Below are 20,176 nucleotides of genomic sequence, written 5' to 3'. Positions count from 1 at the left end.
TATCTGATATATCTTTCTGGCTCTACTCTATCATGAGCCCTCTTTCTCACAGATTGCATTTTATTTTGCACACTTTTTACTGCCTTAAGATTCAAAAGATGTGTCCGTAGAAAACATCTAAAATCCCTTGCACGTACTTTATTGTCTACTTCTTGTGTATCGTTTAACCGTTGACCTCTGAATGTTCCAGCTCCCAGTGCTCCCAGCTTCATCCACTTCAGTGAGCTGACCACCACCTCAGTCAACGTGTCCTGGGGCGAGCCCACCTTCCCTAATGGCATAATCGAGGGCTACCGTCTGGTCTATGAACCTTGCACACCAGTAGATGGTGAGCTTTCATTCTTAGCCGTTAGACTTTCTCTGCTCACAATGACTGCTGGCTTATATTAAAGCTTCATGCACACGACAAGATCTATTAGGATTTAATTGATAGAATTGGACTTTTGTTTAGATCAATTAAGCTCAACCTGGTCAAAATCTTGTGGTGTGCATTTTTTGGGGCCATAAGTTAATCATCACCTTGAGCTTGCATATCATTGCAACTTTTTATAGATCTACTGCAGTGCCAAAATGTGAACATATTTGCCATTACTAATCCCATTACTGCGGATGTGTGCCTGTTTGCTTGTCTTTGGATGTGCTCCCACATTGCCTGGCCTATGTAAGACCTGCTCTAAATGTGATTTGTTTGTCTAGAGTCCTCAGTGGCCTGTGTCGACTGTCTTCACTCCCCCTCCCCCCCAGGCGTCAGTAAGACAGTAACAGTGGATGTGAAGGGGAGCGGTCCTCTCTGGTTGAAACTCAAAGACCTGGCTGACGGCATCACCTACAACTTTCGCATACGGGCCAGGACTTTCACCTACGGGCCCGAGGTGGAGGCCAACATCACCACTGGGCCAGGAGAAGGTACCGTCCCTGATGTTTTGTCTATGCGGATTGTGATGTTTTGAATCCTTCATTTTATACTTTATGTCAAACACTTCATTATTCTTCTTCAGGCGCCCCAGGACCCCCCGGAGAACCTTTTATCACGCGCTATGGTGCGGCCCTGACCATTCACTGGACCAGTGGGGACCCAGGGCGTGCTCCCATCACACGCTACGTGATCGAGGCCAGACCTTCAGGTGTGTGCCTAAGAAGCATAAGGGCACAAAGGTTCACCACTTAAGTCATGAATTTGCAAATCTTTGCCTTATGTCCGCCTCCTTGATGCTTTGATTAAGGAGAGCGGTGTCAGGTGTCAACATCTGCTGCCCCAGAGTCTGTCTCCCTGGTATTTTAATGGGTTATTGATCGTGGCGCTGCAGTTGAGACAGCTGGCATCAGGTTCCAGTCGTGATTGACAGGCCCTGGCAGGGTTAAGAAAGTGATGCATGGTAGCTGACTCACAGGGATGGATGTGTTTCACCGCTTCTCAAGGGAGTATTTAGTCCTAGATTTAAGCAGCCTTGTTGATGATAATACATATCCTAGGTCAGTGGTTCTCAAACTTTGTACATGACGTACCACCTCAGAAAATATCAGGCTCTCTCGAGTACCACCACTAATACGGATGTTAAAATTTACTAGCCGACACTACGGGCAGGCAGGTTTATTCCTCATCAGAAGATTTCATTTTACCCCTGCTCACTCTCTTGCCATCACAGTTTAGCTCATGAATCATGAACTAAAGTATTACAGGAAAATGCCAAACTTGTTTTAAATTACATTACATTGATCTTAAGAGTTTAAGTATTTTCAAAATGTTGTAGTATTCTAAGAGTATCATATTTGTTTAGTAATTAATGTTGCCTTTTTTTATTATGGAGATTATTTCGAGTACCACCAGAGAGAGGTTGAGTACCAAAAGTGGTACAAGTACCACTGTTTGAGAACCGGTGGCCTAGGTTAATGCCCAGAGTATGAGGAAGATGGTTGAATGAACTTCACATCACCTCCTTCCCCCCTTCATCTTCTTGTATCCATAAACCAAGAGCCATAATTCTCTGCAGTATCATTTAACTTGATGACTTGTTTTTGTGTTCAAATCAAATTACATCTGCTTTTAAAAAAAAACTTTTGCCAAAGTTTAGCAACATGACAGATGAACTCCGCTGCTTGTTTATGTTTGTTTACCCCATTAGAGGAAGAGTCAAACTTTACATAGATGTTTACAAGCAGCCATGTGTAATAAATGGTCTCTGGCAGGTTTTCCAAAGCAAGCAACATTGCTTCATTTTGAAATATGGCTGTACTGCTATTCATGATGTAGATTTGGTCGCTGTAAATTTTACGGGGGCAGTGAAATTGATGGATTGTGTAATATTTGTAGGAATTATGAATTACCCCGGGAGCTGCCAGCCAGACAGGAGCCTTATATCAGACTAAACAAACAACTTGTTAACAAAGACATATTGACATTGTTCAATTGTTTTACAAGTTTCCTGTTTCTCATCAGACCCATACTCATTCAAAATTATAATTTTATCTCTGTTACAGATGAGGGATTGTGGGATATCCTAATCAAGGACATCCCCAAGGAAGTAACATCGCACACATTCAACATGGACATCCTGAAACAAGGGGTCAGTTATGACTTCAGGGTAATTGGAGTGAACGACTACGGCTATGGCTCCCCTAGTCTACCTTCTCCTTCTATATCCGGTGAGCCTCCATGCATTTCTTGAAATTAACTTAAGTTACATTCATTTTTCAGACTCAAATTAAATTCCTTAGGGTTGTTTCAGACATCACAGAAATATGGCCAACTGTTTTTTAACAACCATGAATTCCGATTTTCTGTGTTTTTCTTTCCAGCACAAAAAGTGGCGCCGTTCTACGAGGAGTGGTGGTTCCTGGTCGTCGTGGCTTTGGTGGGGCTCATCTTCATCCTGCTGCTGGTTTTCATCCTCATTATCAGAGGACAGAGCAAGAAGTATGCCAAGAAGTCTGAATCAGGTGAGTGCACACAATTAAATGGAGAGTTTCTAACTAGACTTCTAACTCTTATAGAAGTTTTGTACCTTCTAAACCCCATGGCACGAAGGGGCCAAGAATCTGTTGACTGGACTTTCTTTTATAAAACAGTTTCTTTTCATACGGGTATTTTAATGATTTGCAGTTTTGAAATAATGAACTGAGTGAACTTGAGGTAACTTCTTTTTGAGAAGGTTATAATTTCATTTTGAATGAATCGGATAATTGACTAAGTAGCAGGAGAACAAAAAAGCGGAGGCGAGAAGTACGGCGGTAGGGAAGCCGGAGTAGGGGGCATACTTGTCCATTCAGTGCAGCTCTGACATCAGCGGGTATTTCCCTCGGCTCAGCACTTCTGCCATTGCTGTTTAGCTGCCAGGCATGGGAGGGGAGGGGGGTCCATGCGGGTCACTGCCCATCTTTCTGACTGACGGAGGGAAAACAAGAGGTTCCTTCTCACTCTAACACAAAGACTCCCTCAAAGCCTCCATATTCCCCTCTAGGAATCTGGCCAAGGCTACTGGACCTTCCCTAGTGGTTTTTCTTTTACTTTGTGTTTGCATAACCACCAATTGACCTTAAATAGCCCCTGGAGCAACCACGGAGGTCCTGGCCTTCACTGCTGTCCCTCATAAGTCGTTTGGATGACTGAGAGTGTTCTTAACCTGTAGCATGGCGAGCGAAAGTGCCTCCAAACATTAATCTACTGTCGAGCAGCATAGCAAGTCTGTCACTCTCAGTTTATAGTGTGTGCAGGGTTGATTAATCACGAGGGACACTTGGGAGTTGATGCAAAATAGTTGCGTTATTGTCTATTCATGTGTGATCCACAGACTGTTTACACTGGGGGGCACACTCATTTATCATATTCTGAAGTATTTTCTACATGTGTTTGCATATACATTTGTACTCATAACGGTGTGATGTCGTATTCTATAGGAAATGTCCTTTGTCATTAGACCTTTGGTAACATGTCTCCATGCTGTGTTTAATACACTGTAAAGTTTTCATTGTGGTACATGTCTGTCGTTTATTTGAAACTTTATTGCTCGAGACTCAAATTATTTGTTATGTATGCCACATTTTTGCATTACTGACCTCGTTGTGAAAGTTCCCTTCGTTTTGGGAAATGGGCTTATTTACTTTTGTACTGAAACTTAGATGAGAGAATTGATACCGCTCGTGTCTGTTCAATATAAATCTGAAGCCTGTTGGCTAACAAAGACTGGAAACAAGGGAAAACTGCTAGCCTTGCTCTGTCTGAAGGAAACAGTGCCTCTAAAACCCACTAATTAACCCCCCAGGCTAGCAGTTTCCCCCTGTTTCCAGTCTTAATGCTAAGCTAAGCTAACAAGCTGCTGGCTACAGTTACAGATTTTGGGGTATTGATCTTTTCATGTAACGCAAACAGCAAATAAGCACATTCACCAAACTAAGGAATTTTTGCTTAAAGTCACAAATATTAGTCCTTGAGAGTTTACTTGACATGAAAAACTATAATGATATATATAATGCCCTTTATTCACTCTGCAGATAGTTCATTCATCCTTGTTTTTAATATAGAATAATTTAATCATCTCTCTATATTTCATCCTATTCCTGATTTGATTCACTCACTCACCCACTAAATAAGCCATTCATCAGTTCCACCCACCCTCCCCATGCACTAACCTGCCTGTCCGTCTGGCCTGTGGTCACACAGTGTCTCTGTACGTGTGTCCAGGTAACAACTCCAACTGTAACGCTCTGACCCACGGAGACATGGTCAGCCTGGACGAAGGACGCTTCCCCGCTCTGGAACTCAACAACCGAAGGCTGTCTGTCAAAAACTCTTTCTGCCGAAAGAACGGTGTCTACACCAGGTCAGTGATGCACAAGGCTTATGAACCAGAACGTTAAAGATGCCCTATTGAGCTAGTTTCTAGGGTCACATTTGTATTTTTGATCTTTAAAAACACATTATATTTCTCATATTGTCCATTGCTGCAGCACCCATGCAGCACCTTTGGGTGGCAGGCTCATATGAGCAGGCTCTGTCTGAGCTTTTACCCCCATTTTCTGAAAATCCCCGTGTGCTCTGATTGGTCGGCTGGTCCGCTCTGCTGTGATTGGTCAACTGTTTACGATGCGTGCCGGGAAATGTTATGCTCCTTCCCATATACGGAATCAGTTAACTCAGCAGCTGTAAACACTGTCTATTTAGAAGCTGGCCATATTAGCCACACAACATGCTAAGGTTAACTTTAAAAGGTTAACCTCCAAAATAAACACCTCAACAGCATAAAAGTGGCCGAACTTGCAGCTCACAGTTTGAGCCTGTGTGCAGCATGACCAATAGGGGAGTCCAGCTTCTTTTACATAATTCCAGAAATGCAAGGAAATCTCTAATAGCGACCGACACCCTAGCGTTCAGAGCTGAGCACAGCCAACCCAGGCAGTCGGCAGGGCTCACGTCTAAATGCAAGTACTTCTTCATTTGACACATTGTTATTGTGAAACATCACTATAAAAGAACACTTTTAGCTCAGAAAACACAGAAAAGCATAAAAGGTCCTCTTGCAAGATGATATTTAAACTTGAAGCTTAAGGTCAGATCATTGGGTTATCTGTGAAAGCGTGACCTCATGCCTCAAAACATTTTCAGCAAAGTGGAAAGAAACTCTCTCCTTGTGACAGCTAGGGCTTAAATCTCTGAATTTCAGTGAATTCCAGCTGTAGGACATGCAGCAGGCTGAGACAATGACCTTGTTTTAAAGCTAATGACTCTGACTGGCCCCTGTGCTAAGAACACAGCATGGGGCTCAGTCATAAATCCAGTTTTGGATCTGACTGTATACTTTGCAAATGCAAGCATCTTCTTAAGGACAGCGACTGCATTTCATATGTATCTCATAGCATTCTGTAGTTGTACTGACTGGGAGACGTGGTTTGGGAATTCGCCTCCTCCGTGTGTGTATGAGTCTGCATGTCCATATTGTTAAACCTACATTGTTTTGTGCATAAGAATGTGTGAGAAATTTGTTTTTCGGTGTGTGCATTTGTATGTGTGCATGTGAGTGCAGCCTTGAGGCCAGATCAAAGCAGCTCCAGGTCTTTTGAGGAGCTTCCAGGCAGCTTCCTATTATGTCTCTGGGCTTGAAGGGGGAGGCTGGGAGTGAAAGAATGCACAGATGTACTTTCAGACTCAGCACTCTTTGAACTCAGCCCATAGCTGAGGAACCCAAATCCCAACACCTGAGCCCCCTGATTATGGATTAATACCACATCTTGATCTCCGGTCTCAGAATACCAAGTACTCTGCCTGATACCAGGATCAGAAATCAAACGTTCTTAATCCCACTGTATTCGTTCTTACCCAGAGCTGTGTCAGACAGCCAATGCCATCTATGTTTGATTTTGGATACAGACATTTTTTTCATTGTGGAGATCAATTACAAAAAACAAAAAAAAAACAAAAAAAAACAAAAGGGAACATGTGCACGACAGTAAATTCAGTCACGATCCGGGTCAGCCAAGGTAACTCTGGGTGTCTGAAAACGTACTACTTGAATTGTAAATCCCTGTAAGGAGGTTCAAATGTATGTGAAAAATAGTAACACTAACATACACTTGAATTAACTGTTCAACAGCACATTGCTAATTCTGGTTAAAATAAAAAATATATAGGTATTATGTGGTCCTATGGTATTAGCTGTTTTCTCATATGAACTCTCTTTCATACATGTGGAACAGAACAGGAAGTTGTCCATGTCAGACACTGGAAATACTGGAAATACTGGTTTAGGTAATGAGTGGCACGTGTGTAAAGCGTGCAGTTTGCATAGTTGATCATAAACATCGAGACTCTTTGGTTCAACTGTTAGTTAGTATGCGTCGGCTGTTGTTGGATGCTGAATTTTTTTAGTTTCTTTTTAATATATTTTTATTACCCTCACTTAGAAAAGAAGAAACACATATAAAAACGAGAAATAATAATACATAAGAAGTGAAATTAAAACTAATCTATAAAATAATAATAATTAAAAATTAAGCAGAAATGTGGTATGTAGGTGTACAAACATGTACAGACACACCTCCACCTCCACGGAGGGACGTCACACCTATATATAAACACATACCCATACACAAATACACATACGGAAACAGTGTACTGAAACATAAGTACACCCATGGATGTGGAAAAATTCAGCTTTCGCGCCGACCACATGATAGCAATCGGACATGACATCAACTTTGTACTAGGGTGCTGGCACTGTAAAGTCCAACTAATTCACATATTTGTGTTCCTGCATACAGCTCTTCCAGGTGATGTCTAGATAAGTCCAGGGTTCCAGTGCATGTGTGAAAGAGACTTATGTAAGACATCAGTAGTGCAAATCCACTCCGACAGCACTTAAACTCCTACTTGGATTCACACACAGGAGTCCAAACGTGTCTCTGGGTTGAGGTTCGACACCGGGAAGATCAATGTTTTACGGCTGTTATGATAAAGAGGAGCGGATTAGTAGCATCGTCCCTGTAGCTTTGTATCATTCTCTTTCAATAGTTTGAAACTTACTTTGACACGGAGGAGGTCTCGATGAAGTAATTTAGCGTAGATTAACAGGGTTCTAAACACTCTTGTGTGACAAAGCTCTTGGACACTTCAGACATGTTAATGAGTCCCTACAGGCGATTGTAGCAAGAGGAGAGCCTGATAATGAGTATAGACCAGGGGCAGATTTGATTTCACCCCCTGGTTCTCTTCTCTTAGCCGAACGTAACGCTGACGGAATTTTGCTGCGAGAGGATTAAGTGCACCCTCCTCTATCCAAATGAGAGAGCTGATAAATAATTCACGCCTCATTCAACTGTGTATGAGAGTCAAGGAGACAAGGTGAAAATGGGCTGAGCTTCTTCAATGTTTTGAAACAGGCAGTTTATCATAATGACCCAGTGGGCTCCCGAGAGCATTTCTTCACACTGGCTACGGCTCTTTGTTTGGCTGTGCTGTAAGGGGGACTCGCTGTGCGGTCTTCTGAGGAACAGAGGCTGGTAAAGGTTACATTAGAGTCCTTTTGGGAATGAGTGCACAGGAGTGGAATTCAGAGTTGTCGATGAAACTTTGTTGTAAGGTTTTTTTTTAGTTGGACCGCATCTTAGAAAGGTTGTATCGTAAAAAAAAAAAAGTTATACGTTATGTCATTATGGCATGGGATGCATAGGAATGGTAGTGCAAAATCCACTTATAAAGAGAAAATGTTTATAATGGAGTAGAGCAAGAGTAAAGTACATAATGCAGTTAATACAGTGAAGTCCAGTATGCATTTACAGTTATACCTCAGGTATGACATGATGGATGTGCATACATGTATATCATGCATGATCAGACATGTTTGTACATTAATACACACCATCTAAATATACACTCTAATTCCATCCATTGATGTAGCTCACACTCATCTAAAAGTGACTTTCCTCATGATTTAATTTTTTTTCTTTCATTTTTTCTACTTGGGCTTCCTGTTTGCCTTTTTGTAAAGAATCTATTTTCAATATACAAAATAAATATTTATCCATTATTTTATAACACCTAATAAATGTAAAAAGGTCTGAACCAGTAGAAATGTGTGTCCATTTTGCAAAATTAAGCAAAGTCATGTAAGAGACACGGAGTTAGAGAGATAACAAGTTCGCCGACCTGTAGTACACTGTATATAAGTAGCTCTCACACACGTTTCAATCCTCTGCTGAAGTGAATTTAGTTTAATATAACTTATCAAGTGTAATTGATTTACAGCTTGCTCTGTGATTTCCCCAGGGAGTTTTCCATTTTGTCCGCGCCACACTCAAAATTCCAGTCCTTATGAAAACTGCTGGAATTTACCCGCAGCATTTTTTAAATGCTTTCAAAATATATTTATTTTGAATAATGCTAATGTGGTTTTCGACGCGTAAAGCGGCTTTGTGTGTGCTGCAGCAGCTCCGCTGGCAGCAACTGGCCGCCAACACTCTGGCCTGGAAAGTCAACAAGAGTCAGTATGTCCCAGCGGGCTCAGCCAAACCAGCACCAATCAGCAGAAACAGATGGGTGTTTGTTTAGCAGGACCGGCGACAGTGGAAAGTACGGAGGAGCTTAGGCACCAAGAGCTGTTTTTCCCTTTCATATTTACTCAAAGAACCCCTGACTAGAGCACACCATTTTAGGGAATGTTTTTCCAGTATTTCATCTTCCTCTGCCCTCATTTTTCCTCATTCCTTCTTTCTTTCAGCTGTAACGCTCACTCAACACCTCTCCTTCACCTTATTCTCTCTTTACAGCCCCTCTTTGCTCAGCCCTATCACTTACACTCTTTACACATACATCTGAATGACATATTTGATCGCTGCAGGATGCCACTGACAGTGTAATCCGTGCAATCATTCATGTAGGCTCTGATAACATTTGCCAAAGCAGAGCCTGAGGCTGCCGTTTGTTTGATGACCGCTTGAGCAATGCAATCGTTTAGTTTATAATTTAGTCACAAGGACCCAGTAGTTTGACGTTCCACAGCCCACAGTGAGGACTGAACCAGGGTGAATTATTCATATTCAGCTAGTGGCTGCAGGGAGTCATCTCATGAGTGTCCCATGATCCTCATCAGGCTGCAGTCCTATACATTCAGACAGTGATGCATGTGAACTTGAGAGGAAGCGCTCACTGTAGTGTCTCTTACGTTAGTGGGAATGAGGGAGGCCTTGAGTCATTGCACTGCTAAGTTTGCCTGTTTCTCAGAAACTACTTTCAATATGATTTATGAATTCAATAAAGAAGGCCAAATGATTTTTAAAGGACAACAACTCGGTTCTTATTTGCATAAGCCGGCTTTTGTTTTCTATTGGTTATGATAGCACTGTACTCACCAAAGTAAACACAGCGACATCAATACAACAAAGTCTGCTGGCGTAAGAAACATGAGCTCTTGAACACCTCAGACTGAAATCAGCCTTGTGGTAAACAAAGCAAGGGGCTGCGTTTGGGGGAGGGGGGGTGGCGTTTGGGGCCGCGTAGCTTCAGGTACTGACGAGACTATGAAATACAATCAGAAAGTCCCATTTTGAGTAACCGATCTGTGAATCGCCAAAACATTGTTGTTTGTAATGCTAAGAGAAGGATTTCACAACTCTGGAAAGTTATTTCAGCCGTGACTATTTTATCTTTCTCTGCAACAGTCAGAATGTGCGTTTCGACAAAGCTGTAAGAGAAGTTGTCATGCTTATCTTTGTTTTCTCATCTTGTTTTTCAAATCTGGCAGATCGTCTGACATGATCTCTGCCCCCTTTTTTGTAGTTTCAGTGCATTCACATAGCTTAGCAACGACTTTGATAGGAAAGACGACAAAAACTGGAATTATATTTGAAATTTCTAGTTGATTTTCAATGGTTATCATGAACAATGTAAAAGTCTACGAAAGGATCCCGAATTGGCACTCGCCACTCAATAATCACTACAACACGGAAGTTAACTGACCACATTTTTTTTGCATCAACTCTGCAACATATGTCCATCCATAACTGCATTAATTATTATTATTATTTACTATATTACAATTCTTTGCTTGACCCTTACGAGGGTTACACATGTGTTATCTGCAAAGATAGTCTGCCAGTATGAGGCGGCACATTGGTAGATCAACCTAAAAGGAAAAATAAAGGATGATTAAAATGATATTTAATAGCACGTCACAGATAAAGGAGGGGCGAGGAGTGTTTGCTGCGGGTACTCAACAAACAGGACCTGTTTGTTTGTTTGTGTTTGTTTTTATCTTTTGCAGTTTTATGTCCCGTTGAAAAATGTTTTGGCCGGTACAATTGTCATAGACAGATGGACCAAAAAGTTATTTTGTCTTTGGTGAAGGACAACAACCAACTGAATCCCTCTGATCTTTATCTTTGCCCAGGTCTCCTCCTAGGCCCAGTCCAGGCAGTCTCCACTATTCAGACGAGGACGTCAGCACAAAGTACAATGACCTGATCCCTGCAGAGAGCAGCAGCCTGACAGAAAAACCATCCGAAATCTCAGACTCACAGGTGCAGTAGCAACTCTTGTTTGTGAACTACATCTTGTATGATCGCTGTATGTAAAATGTTCACCGTCCGTCTGCATTAAGTGTGTATTTGTTAAATGTTTGTACCTGTCTGTGTGCACACCGCCATCTCCTTGAATTCCTCTGGAATTCCGCTTTGCGTCGTCTTTATTGGCTGTGCGGTGTTTTTTTTGTCAGTTCATGCTGTTCATATCGTGTCCTTTTCTCTGTCATTCACCTGGATGCTATCTGGCCTGCAGAGGTCATAAGAAAGAGCTACAGTAATGCACAAAGAGAGACGAAAGATTAATGACTCTGCTCAGTGGCGGCAAAGCAGTTTTTAGACCAGGCGGTGACCTGTGGAGAATGTCACTCGGCAAACATCCACCTGCGATCCAGGCCACTGCACTCAGCCACAGCACTTGTTATGTAAGACAGCCAGGGCACGTGGACTCTACAAAGTTTATTGGAGAGCTGGTTACGGATTGGAAGGTACCTTTTCAGCCAGGCAGCCTATCCAACCTTTCTACAGCATTTTCTGTAAGTCAGGTCAGAGTCAGTAAAAGCCATCTGAGGAAAACTAAAATACTGTATTCGCTCCTTTTCCGTGGCAGAGCCTAGTCTCATTAGTGTTGAAAGTAGTCAAATGTAGTTTTAATCGCGTTTAATTTTTAAAGCACTCTAAGCAGACGCTGTCAGGGCTGATAGATGAACAAGTATTGCTCCAATGTCCAATTCGTGGCCTGCCCTACGTCCTTAGACGAACTGCTTTTTCCCCAGTAAGAGCAATCGACAAATAGTGACTTTCTTTCTCTCTGTCTCCCTTCTCATTGATCTGTCTGTGTGCGGCCCACCCTCATGCCTCTTATTTCTGGCCTTCTTTTTATTTGGGGGATTTTCCTTTATTCTCCATGTTATTGTTTCTGAAATATGCATTATGTTATTTCTGTTTTTGTTGTCGTGTCACCTACTCCCCGCAGTAGTTCGGGCGAACCATATTGCGATCTGCAGGCTGGTTTTGATCCTAGTCAGATGAAAGCATCAGGGGGGGGGGTATACAGTCCTGAATTCCCTTGCTTTTAGGCTTGCTTCAGCGTTCTCTTTTATCTACAAATTCCTTACTCTGGGCATTTCTCAAATTATCTTGGAACATCTCTCAGCCAGATACCTCCCTAGTGTGAATTCCGCAGCCAGGAGTCTTTCCTCACCTGACCTTATCGGGACCTAAGTCCTATTTCCAGATCAAATGAAAATCTCCCTACAATGAATCGTTACAGACAGGATCTTTCGCAGCACGATAACATCCCCTCGAATGAATCATTTCGTCATTTCATCGCCTGTGTGACATATCTACCTTTCGCACTTGTGTATTGTCAAACACAGTCCTAATGCAGCAACTGCCCCCTCAGCCTGAGATGACAATGCGCCTTCTGCCACACCGCACACTCAAGGGGCTGGCTTTGATGAGCTACACCACACAGAGCACTGCCTGTTACCCTAGGGTTCCTCTGCCATTCCCCTGACAGGCCACCATATCAGCACCCAATGGTGCTTCAGAAAAGTCCAGGAATGCTCTTTGAAGTTTTATTGAGCGGATAACTCTAAGCTATCAGTATGACATTGTGATGTCTGTCCTCTTTAATCCCCGGGGGCTCCACCAGCACCAGCAGGTATGAGTTCACTATTGTACTCCTCCTCCAGAGGATTTGGAGAAAGCTAACATTGACTTGGCAAAGCAACAGGGCCACCATTACTGCTCGGCTCCCCTGCAGGTAGCTCCCTATTGACTTTTTTCCCTCAGAGTATAGGCTTTTTCATTTCGCAAGGTTGTCTCTGTGGCACTGTCTTTGCGTGTCATTTGAGGCCGAAACCAGTCAAAGATAGATGATCTCATCTCTGAGTCAGAGATGGATTGTAGATCATGCTCTCTCTGCAGAGTGGCATTCCGGGGGAGAGAAATGAAAATGTCTGCCCTCTCTCTCTCCTCTCTCTCTCTCCTCTCTCTCTCTCTCTCTCTCTCTCTCTCTCTCTCTCTCTCTCTCTCGCTCTCTCTCTCTCTCTCTCTCTGCCTCCATCTACTCACTCTTTGTCCACCCTCCCACTCCCTCTCTCTCTACCTGGCTACTGTAGCTTTTTTGGCTGAGGCTCAACAGAAAACACTTTTTGTAATGTTTGAATTGTCTCTGGTGACAACGCACCACTTTGTTTTGACTGGCCCAGTCTGAAAGTATGATGTCATTACCCAGAATAAAGGAGAACCATAGCTGCAATTAAATTACATTTATTTTTTAATAAATTCAAGGCGTCTATAGAGGATAGTGGGGAGAGACAGAAATAGTGGGTCAATGGAAACTAGTCTCATAGTCCTAAACTACAGAAAGGAAATAAATTAAATAAAAAAAAAACTATTAGTATGGAATGGCAACAAAAGCACGCGCTACCATTACTCTGATTAAAGTCCTTCAGTCTGGGACTGATGCACGACAAAATCTCAAATCCCCAGATCATAGTTGTTCTGATAAAAGCAACATGCATTATAGCAGTGAGAAGGGATTGGAGGCCTATATCCATGTCTTGATGATGACTAAATACAACTTCACTTTGATGTGGCAGGTATTTCAGTATGCCAAAAACATATTCCAAAAAATCTAATCTCCTTTTTTTCTACACAGAAATCGCTGAAAACCCACACAAATGTATGTACTCTGGACTTTTTAATCCCCCTCGAGCCCCACATATATTGTCTTTGTCTCTGGGGACCCCTGCTGCGTTCACTTCATCAATGAGAGTAACATAGACAGCCTCCCCCTTTTCCTCCCCGTCCTCGTTGCAAAAATCCATAACTAGAGGACAAAGGACTGACCCACTCTGTGGTATTGGGGTATGCATCAGCTTTGTTTGGGGGGATGGGGGACAGGATTGCCATGAGATTGTTCTTTCAGTCCCATGCCATTATACAAACCACAGGAAGGTCAAATTAAAAGTTACTTACAAAGCATTTTAACACTTGCGTTATCGTAAGGTGCTGTGGGGAACAACTTTAGGTATAAATGTTGATTAAAAACAAGAATAGGTTTAAAACTGATATGACAGCATGTTATGTAATGTCTCATTCTACACTATACCTGCAAAGTTGAATCGATTAGTTGTCAACTTTCAAAGCTTTCGACAAAATTCTCAGGTTCCAGTGTGCATACTTTCTGGTTTGTTTACCCGTAAAATGTATAATTTCTCATGGACCAAACAGCTAATCGATTATTCAACAGATTAATCAACAATGACAGTAATGGGTAGTTGCAGCTGAACTCAAGACTGAGGTCAAAGTTCAAGTGATAGATTGTCTGAACATCTGCCCTATTTGCCAGAGATGACCAATTAATCTACACAAAAGAGTAAACTATATTTAACGCAAATCCATGGTTATATTTTCTTATATTTTTTCCCTTTCCCACATTGTTCACCTACTATGATGCTAGCAATGGTAAACACAAACACAAACACAGGGGGACTTTCTCATGATGAAACAAACTACTGTCGAGAGATTTCACCAGTTAATTGGATACATGTCTTAATCGCTTTCTCTGCTTAATTTAACACCATAATGATGAAAAAAATGTCTCCTAATTGTCATTGGCAGACTGGTATGTGTCTGACTTACACATATACTTGCATCAATACGCTGGTGGTTCCCTTGAGGCTAAGGTGCAATGCTGCATTTCATGCCTTAAGTCTGTTTCTTTCACAGCATTCAGCTCGAGTAATTAGCTCGTAATGAGTTACGGAGATGTTTCACGGGCCGTGCTGCCCCAGAGGCAAATTGTCAAGCATCTTCACTGTATGTTCCTCAATTGGATCCTTGAGTTATTTCTGTTAAAGACTGGTGATGAACCAAACGCAAAAAAAAAAATAGGACAGATTGCAGTGGTTTATACCTGAACTAAAAACATCTGTTGTACACACTCCACAGCCAGGCAGAAGTAGGACACCATTCACTTTGTCAACACTTGGTCTGCACTTACTCATTCCCACTAACACACACACACACACGCACACACACACACACACACACACACACACACACACACACACACACACACACACACACACACACACACACACACACACACACACACACACACACACACACACACACACACACACGAGTGGGGCTCCATGTCTCATTGCAGTGTTAATTCTTTTAGAGTGAGGTAATAGCTCTTGAAGTGGCTCAGTATTACTTGTTCATCCACTGTGAATGGATCTTGTTATTGTGTTGTTGTGTTGCTAAACATACTGGCATGGCTGGAATGCTTTTCAACTGGTTGGCCTCAAGTGTTTACGACTGGGTAACAGTATTAGGAATGGACAACAAACACAGACAGCCATAGATGCATCTCACATCCCTGCTGTCGTTGTTGAGAGAAATATAAAAGGAAGCAAGAGACACTAAGTATAATCATTATATTCAACTTTATTGGTTGAGCCAGATCTCTCAGTGCACAAAGTCTGCCATCGATTACTTTGTAGAAGAAAAAGGTGTGTGCGCGTGCGTGTGTGTGTGTGTGTGGGGGGGGGGGGGCATTTTCCTTTGTTTAGAACCAAAGAAGATTAAAAAAAAGAGCAGGATATCCAACACAGCATTCTGTTTGGAAATATATAAACTCTGCTGACAACTTTAAGAGAAAAGTGTTTGTGTAGGGCTTCGGCACAAGAGACATGAACCATGTCGAGGCTGAGAGAAATCTGAGCCTACTGCCATATGTATCACATATGTGCTGTGCAATATCCAGCGTGAGAGCTGTGCTCTGGAGTGTATCCTTCGAGATTGTGTGCGCCAACAGCCATGTTTCTGTACGAGACCAGAGCTGATACGAGGGGGTGAGAGAGAGAGAGAGAGCAAAGAAACCTTACTACAGTCACAATTATCAGCAGCACCTCTGCAGTAACTGTTCTGAAAAGAATAAGCCATTGTTGCCTTACTTTTGTACCACACCTAATGGATTCTCCAAGTCACCTCTTTGGGCAATTATCCAGTGCAGATATTGGCAAAGCCAAGTACATCAGTTCTTCGTGGCCAGGTGCTTAATCACAGGCTAGCTAGCCAATTGGCAGCTTGCTTTCAAGGCAATTAGTTGAGCAATCCCCACCGAGTGTGCAATGATCACATTGCTTTTTCGTTTGACACCTGGAATGTTACTTGACATGAATACAATAGTTTCTAGCCTAGCCTGCAGCACAGTTGAGGGTCAGTGAGAATGTGCTGAGGGTTAGAGTCATTTATTTACAGATTGAAGGGAATTGAAACTGATTTAAAGAATGGGGAAAATATAATCTACCTTCTTCCCACTAGACTCCTAAAATCCCACTTTCTGTGTTTGAGAATGCACTGCACAACCTCTGTTTTATTTCTAGCTTGTTATATACATATACATATATGTATAACATACCTGTATTTATTATATTATAACCATCATCATGACTGGGCCATTTGAATCATTCTGTTATGGTGATGTACTGTAAAACCCATTGTTTTGTTCACCCATAGGAGGCGCTGGTGTTTTCATATGGGACAGGTGGCCTACATACACTTCCACTGCATTTGGTGAGGTTCCTGTGGCTGCTTGCTTTGAATGTTTGTAGCCTGATAGGAGACTGGTTCCTATTGCTAGTCCCCATCCAATCCTCTCCCTCAGATCCCAATTACAGGTTTTACCAACTCCCGTCTTGCTGGCGTGGTGTGGATACAAAGATCTTAAACCCTGAACATACCGATTAAGTCCTGAAGATAAATTGACCTTTGCCATCTTGTGTTGATGGTCTGTCTACAATGCACGCTTCAGTAACAAGTCGTCCTTCTGTAATCATGCTTTGACCATTTTTGACCATTTTTGGTGTCCATACGTTCTTGTGCTGTGTTGTAAATGTAATTGTGTGTGTGCATGTGTGTGTGTGTGTTATTTGGATGATTGTGAATTGATAACTTTGCTCAGAATAATTCAATAACTTCATATTCATTTACACATATAGCCTCAGCATCTCTAACTGCTCCACATGGAAACATAAACAGAGTCGTCCCCTGCTAACTCTACATATCAATATGTGTTTTCTGTCTTTCGCAGGGAAGTGACAGTGAGTATGAGGTGGACCCTAACCGACAGAAGACCCACTCCTTCGTCAACCACTACATAAGCGACCCCACTTACTACAACTCCTGGCGCCGCCAACAGAAAGGCATATCCCGGGCACAGGCCTACAGCTACACTGAGTCCGAGTCGGGCGAGCCGGAGCACTGCGCCCCACCACCGCTGCCTCCTCTACCTCCCCTCCCACCCCAGCTCAGTTCACCTAGCCCCCAGCCTCAGCAAGCCCAGGGCCAGCCTCAGGGCCCGCCTCAGGTCCCACCTCAGGTGCCACCCCAGGGCCAAGGCAGCCTGTTCAGGCCCAAAGGTAGCCGGACTCCCACCCCCTCCCAGCAAAGCTCCAACCCCCCAAGCCAGCACAGCACCCTCTATAGGCCCCCCAGCAGCCTAGCCCCAGGCTCACGGGCCCCAATCGCTGGCTTCTCCTCCTTTGTGTGAAAAATGCTGAAAAAGGACTTTGAAATTTCCGGAAATACCTACCCACCTTGTGTTGAAGGAGAACACAGTAACGCGCAGTCAACTCAATCAAGTTATTTACGCCATCCTTTTTCTTTTCATCACTATTTCTGTTTTATTACATGTTGTTTTTCTTTAGTCAGCCTGGAGACATGCAGAACAAAACAGACTTTTTGGAGCACTTTTTTTAATTGTTTAATGTGTGGAAGTGTAGTTTTCTCTCACCAGTTGATAAAATACTCGCTGCATCATTTGTTCACTTTTATTTTGCTGTTTGAACTATTTGCATAACTTTATTTCCTCCTTTTTTTTGTAATTTTTTCTTTGAACTCATTCAAACGATAATCTCTTGATTCTGTACAAAGCCACAAGAATCTCTGAAAACACACACACACACACACATGAATATAAATATATATATACATATATATAGTAGATGTACCTAAAAGACAAAATCAAGTCAATGCAGAGTCGGCATTGATGGAGACTGAAATAACATTACGATGGAGCCATATCGTGGAAGTGAAAGGACAAGTGTTTGTTTGGACTGGATGTTAAAACAACAAAATAGAGGAAGTGCTAAAAGACAGACATGGATGTGGAATTCATGCCAAAATGAACAAATTATAATGCGTTGGCCCGGAGAGTTTTAAGCGGACGTTGGCGAACCAATCGTGGGTTTCCATGGAAACAGCTCTCTGACCTCCAGCACACAAATACATAGAAAAACTAGCCAAGGCAGGTCAAATGTCAATGACTATGCTGTGCCTGAAGGATCCTACAGATATATGAAATGAGTGTATATCTGGTAAAGTCAAAGTGTTTAAGTCTTTTTGTGAGTGTGTAATGGTGGATCAGCGATGCCTTGATAGAGAAACACTTATTTATGATATCTGGCACCAACTGTTACCGAACTGCTGACGGTGCCCTTGACTGTGGCATCGTAATAGCTGGCCTCTCACTACGAGAGCCTTCTTTTAATCCTGACAGATGTGGGGCGTGAAGTCATTTGCATTCACAGCCCATATTTTGTTTTCACCCTTTGCTGGCTCACATATACACACATCTCATTGTCTCATTTTGCATATGTCTACTGAAAATGCTTTGAAATATGACCTAAAAGGGTCAAAACTGAAGTAGACAGGGACAGTCACATGTGGGCACAGTTGCGCTAAAATGTTAATAGTGAGATTTTGATAAGAAACAAAGTTTTTTTTTTCCTGTTTTCCCTGCTGGTATATCTCTTCTGTCACTGCTCACAGTCACGGGGCAGCGCTAAGCCTGCGCCAAGAGATGATGTCATTGAATTGCCTCACCTCTTTCCCTTTTTGTGTAATCAAACACTCTGTACTATTCAGGTGTGACTGTATTGTCCCAAATGCTAATGTGTGTGTGTGTGTGTGTGTGTGTGCGTGTGCATGTGTGCGTGTGATTACACTTCTTGTGCGTAAGCTCTTCAGATCATTCACCGTGTGTCTGGTAACAAAGAGATTGTCCTGCAGCATCTGTAAACCTGCCTGGAGTAACGCCACAGAGGGCCGGCGCCGTCCAAGCCGCCCGCCAGGCGCACTCATAACGCTATAGTGAAGACTCAGTGGTGTGTTCCTAGTTCTCATAATTCAAAAAAAAAAACTAAGAAAAAAAACGTCATCTACTTATTCTTTTTTTTCTCTGTGGGGTGATTTCATTGTACGCAACAAAAGCTTATCATGCAGAATCTGAATATATATGATCACAGTACATTTCTGAAATAAATTATTTTTGAATGTTAGCAGGTCTAGTGCTCATTGAAATGTGTACGGGGTAGTTGGGCGGAAGAGGTGTAACATTAAAATGCTGATGGGGAATTTCAAATCCTATTACTATTGCAGCCTACATTCAGACCAACAGTAGCTCTCAGAATGCAGTCTTCGTATTCATTTAGGTGTGACTTCAGAAAAGCAGCTATACCGAAAAAAAAGTATATCCTGGCTCAACTTTTGCCTCCAGCTATAGAAGTAAATGTGTAGCCCACCATCACTTATATAAGGTGAAATGAAAGCATGTAAACTTAAAGCTATTCTCAGTGTGCTCATGTTTAATTAGTGTTTCCCAGGTAAAACGTACACGCGTTAAATACCAAGCCGTGTCGCGAAAAGCGCCTTACCTTTAATGATATGTTGTGAAAACACCAAGGTAAATGTGAGTACAAAATGCCAGCCATGCTCTGTGTGTAAAAGCTTTCTGCGAGCACAAAGGTAGGATCTGTCTACGGCTAATTAGTTGATGAAATTCCACCTAACCTTAGTGTTACTCAGGGCAGCAATAAATTGGATCAGTGTAGATGCTGTGAAATCCTGTTATCTGGTTACAAATGTGCCCTCAGGACTTTTTCATCTTCCTCCATGCTCCCAGATAACCACAATTCATTAGCTCACGATTTGTTCCTCGGTCGACTAAACTGGCTCAGTTGGCCTTTTAAACCTGTGAGACTGCACGTCAAGTGATACCTGGATTTAAGGTGTCAGCAATGTGTTAGAGTATGAAAAAGTACCCACACTGAAAGACACATCCTTGCATGAAGAAGCACATGTGCGATGT

General features: G+C 42.4%; 1 protein-coding gene across 1 annotated transcript in view; it reads left to right on the top strand.

Annotated features, from left to right (window-relative positions):
* sdk2b (sidekick cell adhesion molecule 2b) overlaps positions 1-19,305 on the top strand; it is an 88,786-nt gene extending 69,481 nt beyond the window's left edge. Inside the window, exons 37-44 of the mRNA XM_083932349.1 lie at positions 191-328; positions 745-906; positions 999-1,124; positions 2,479-2,643; positions 2,797-2,937; positions 4,679-4,817; positions 10,875-11,004; positions 17,120-19,305. Coding sequence (XP_083788475.1) covers positions 191-328; positions 745-906; positions 999-1,124; positions 2,479-2,643; positions 2,797-2,937; positions 4,679-4,817; positions 10,875-11,004; positions 17,120-17,578 — 1,460 coding nt within the window. The 3' untranslated portion in view covers positions 17,579-19,305. The remainder of the gene's footprint in view (positions 1-190; positions 329-744; positions 907-998; positions 1,125-2,478; positions 2,644-2,796; positions 2,938-4,678; positions 4,818-10,874; positions 11,005-17,119) is intronic.
* The last annotated feature ends 871 nt before the right edge of the window (positions 19,306-20,176 follow it).

Source organism: Echiichthys vipera, assembly GCF_963691815.1.
Source record: "Echiichthys vipera genome assembly, chromosome: 18".
Classification (NCBI taxonomy): Eukaryota; Metazoa; Chordata; class Actinopteri; order Perciformes; family Trachinidae; genus Echiichthys; species Echiichthys vipera.
This window is presented reverse-complemented; position numbering and strand designations above follow the sequence as displayed.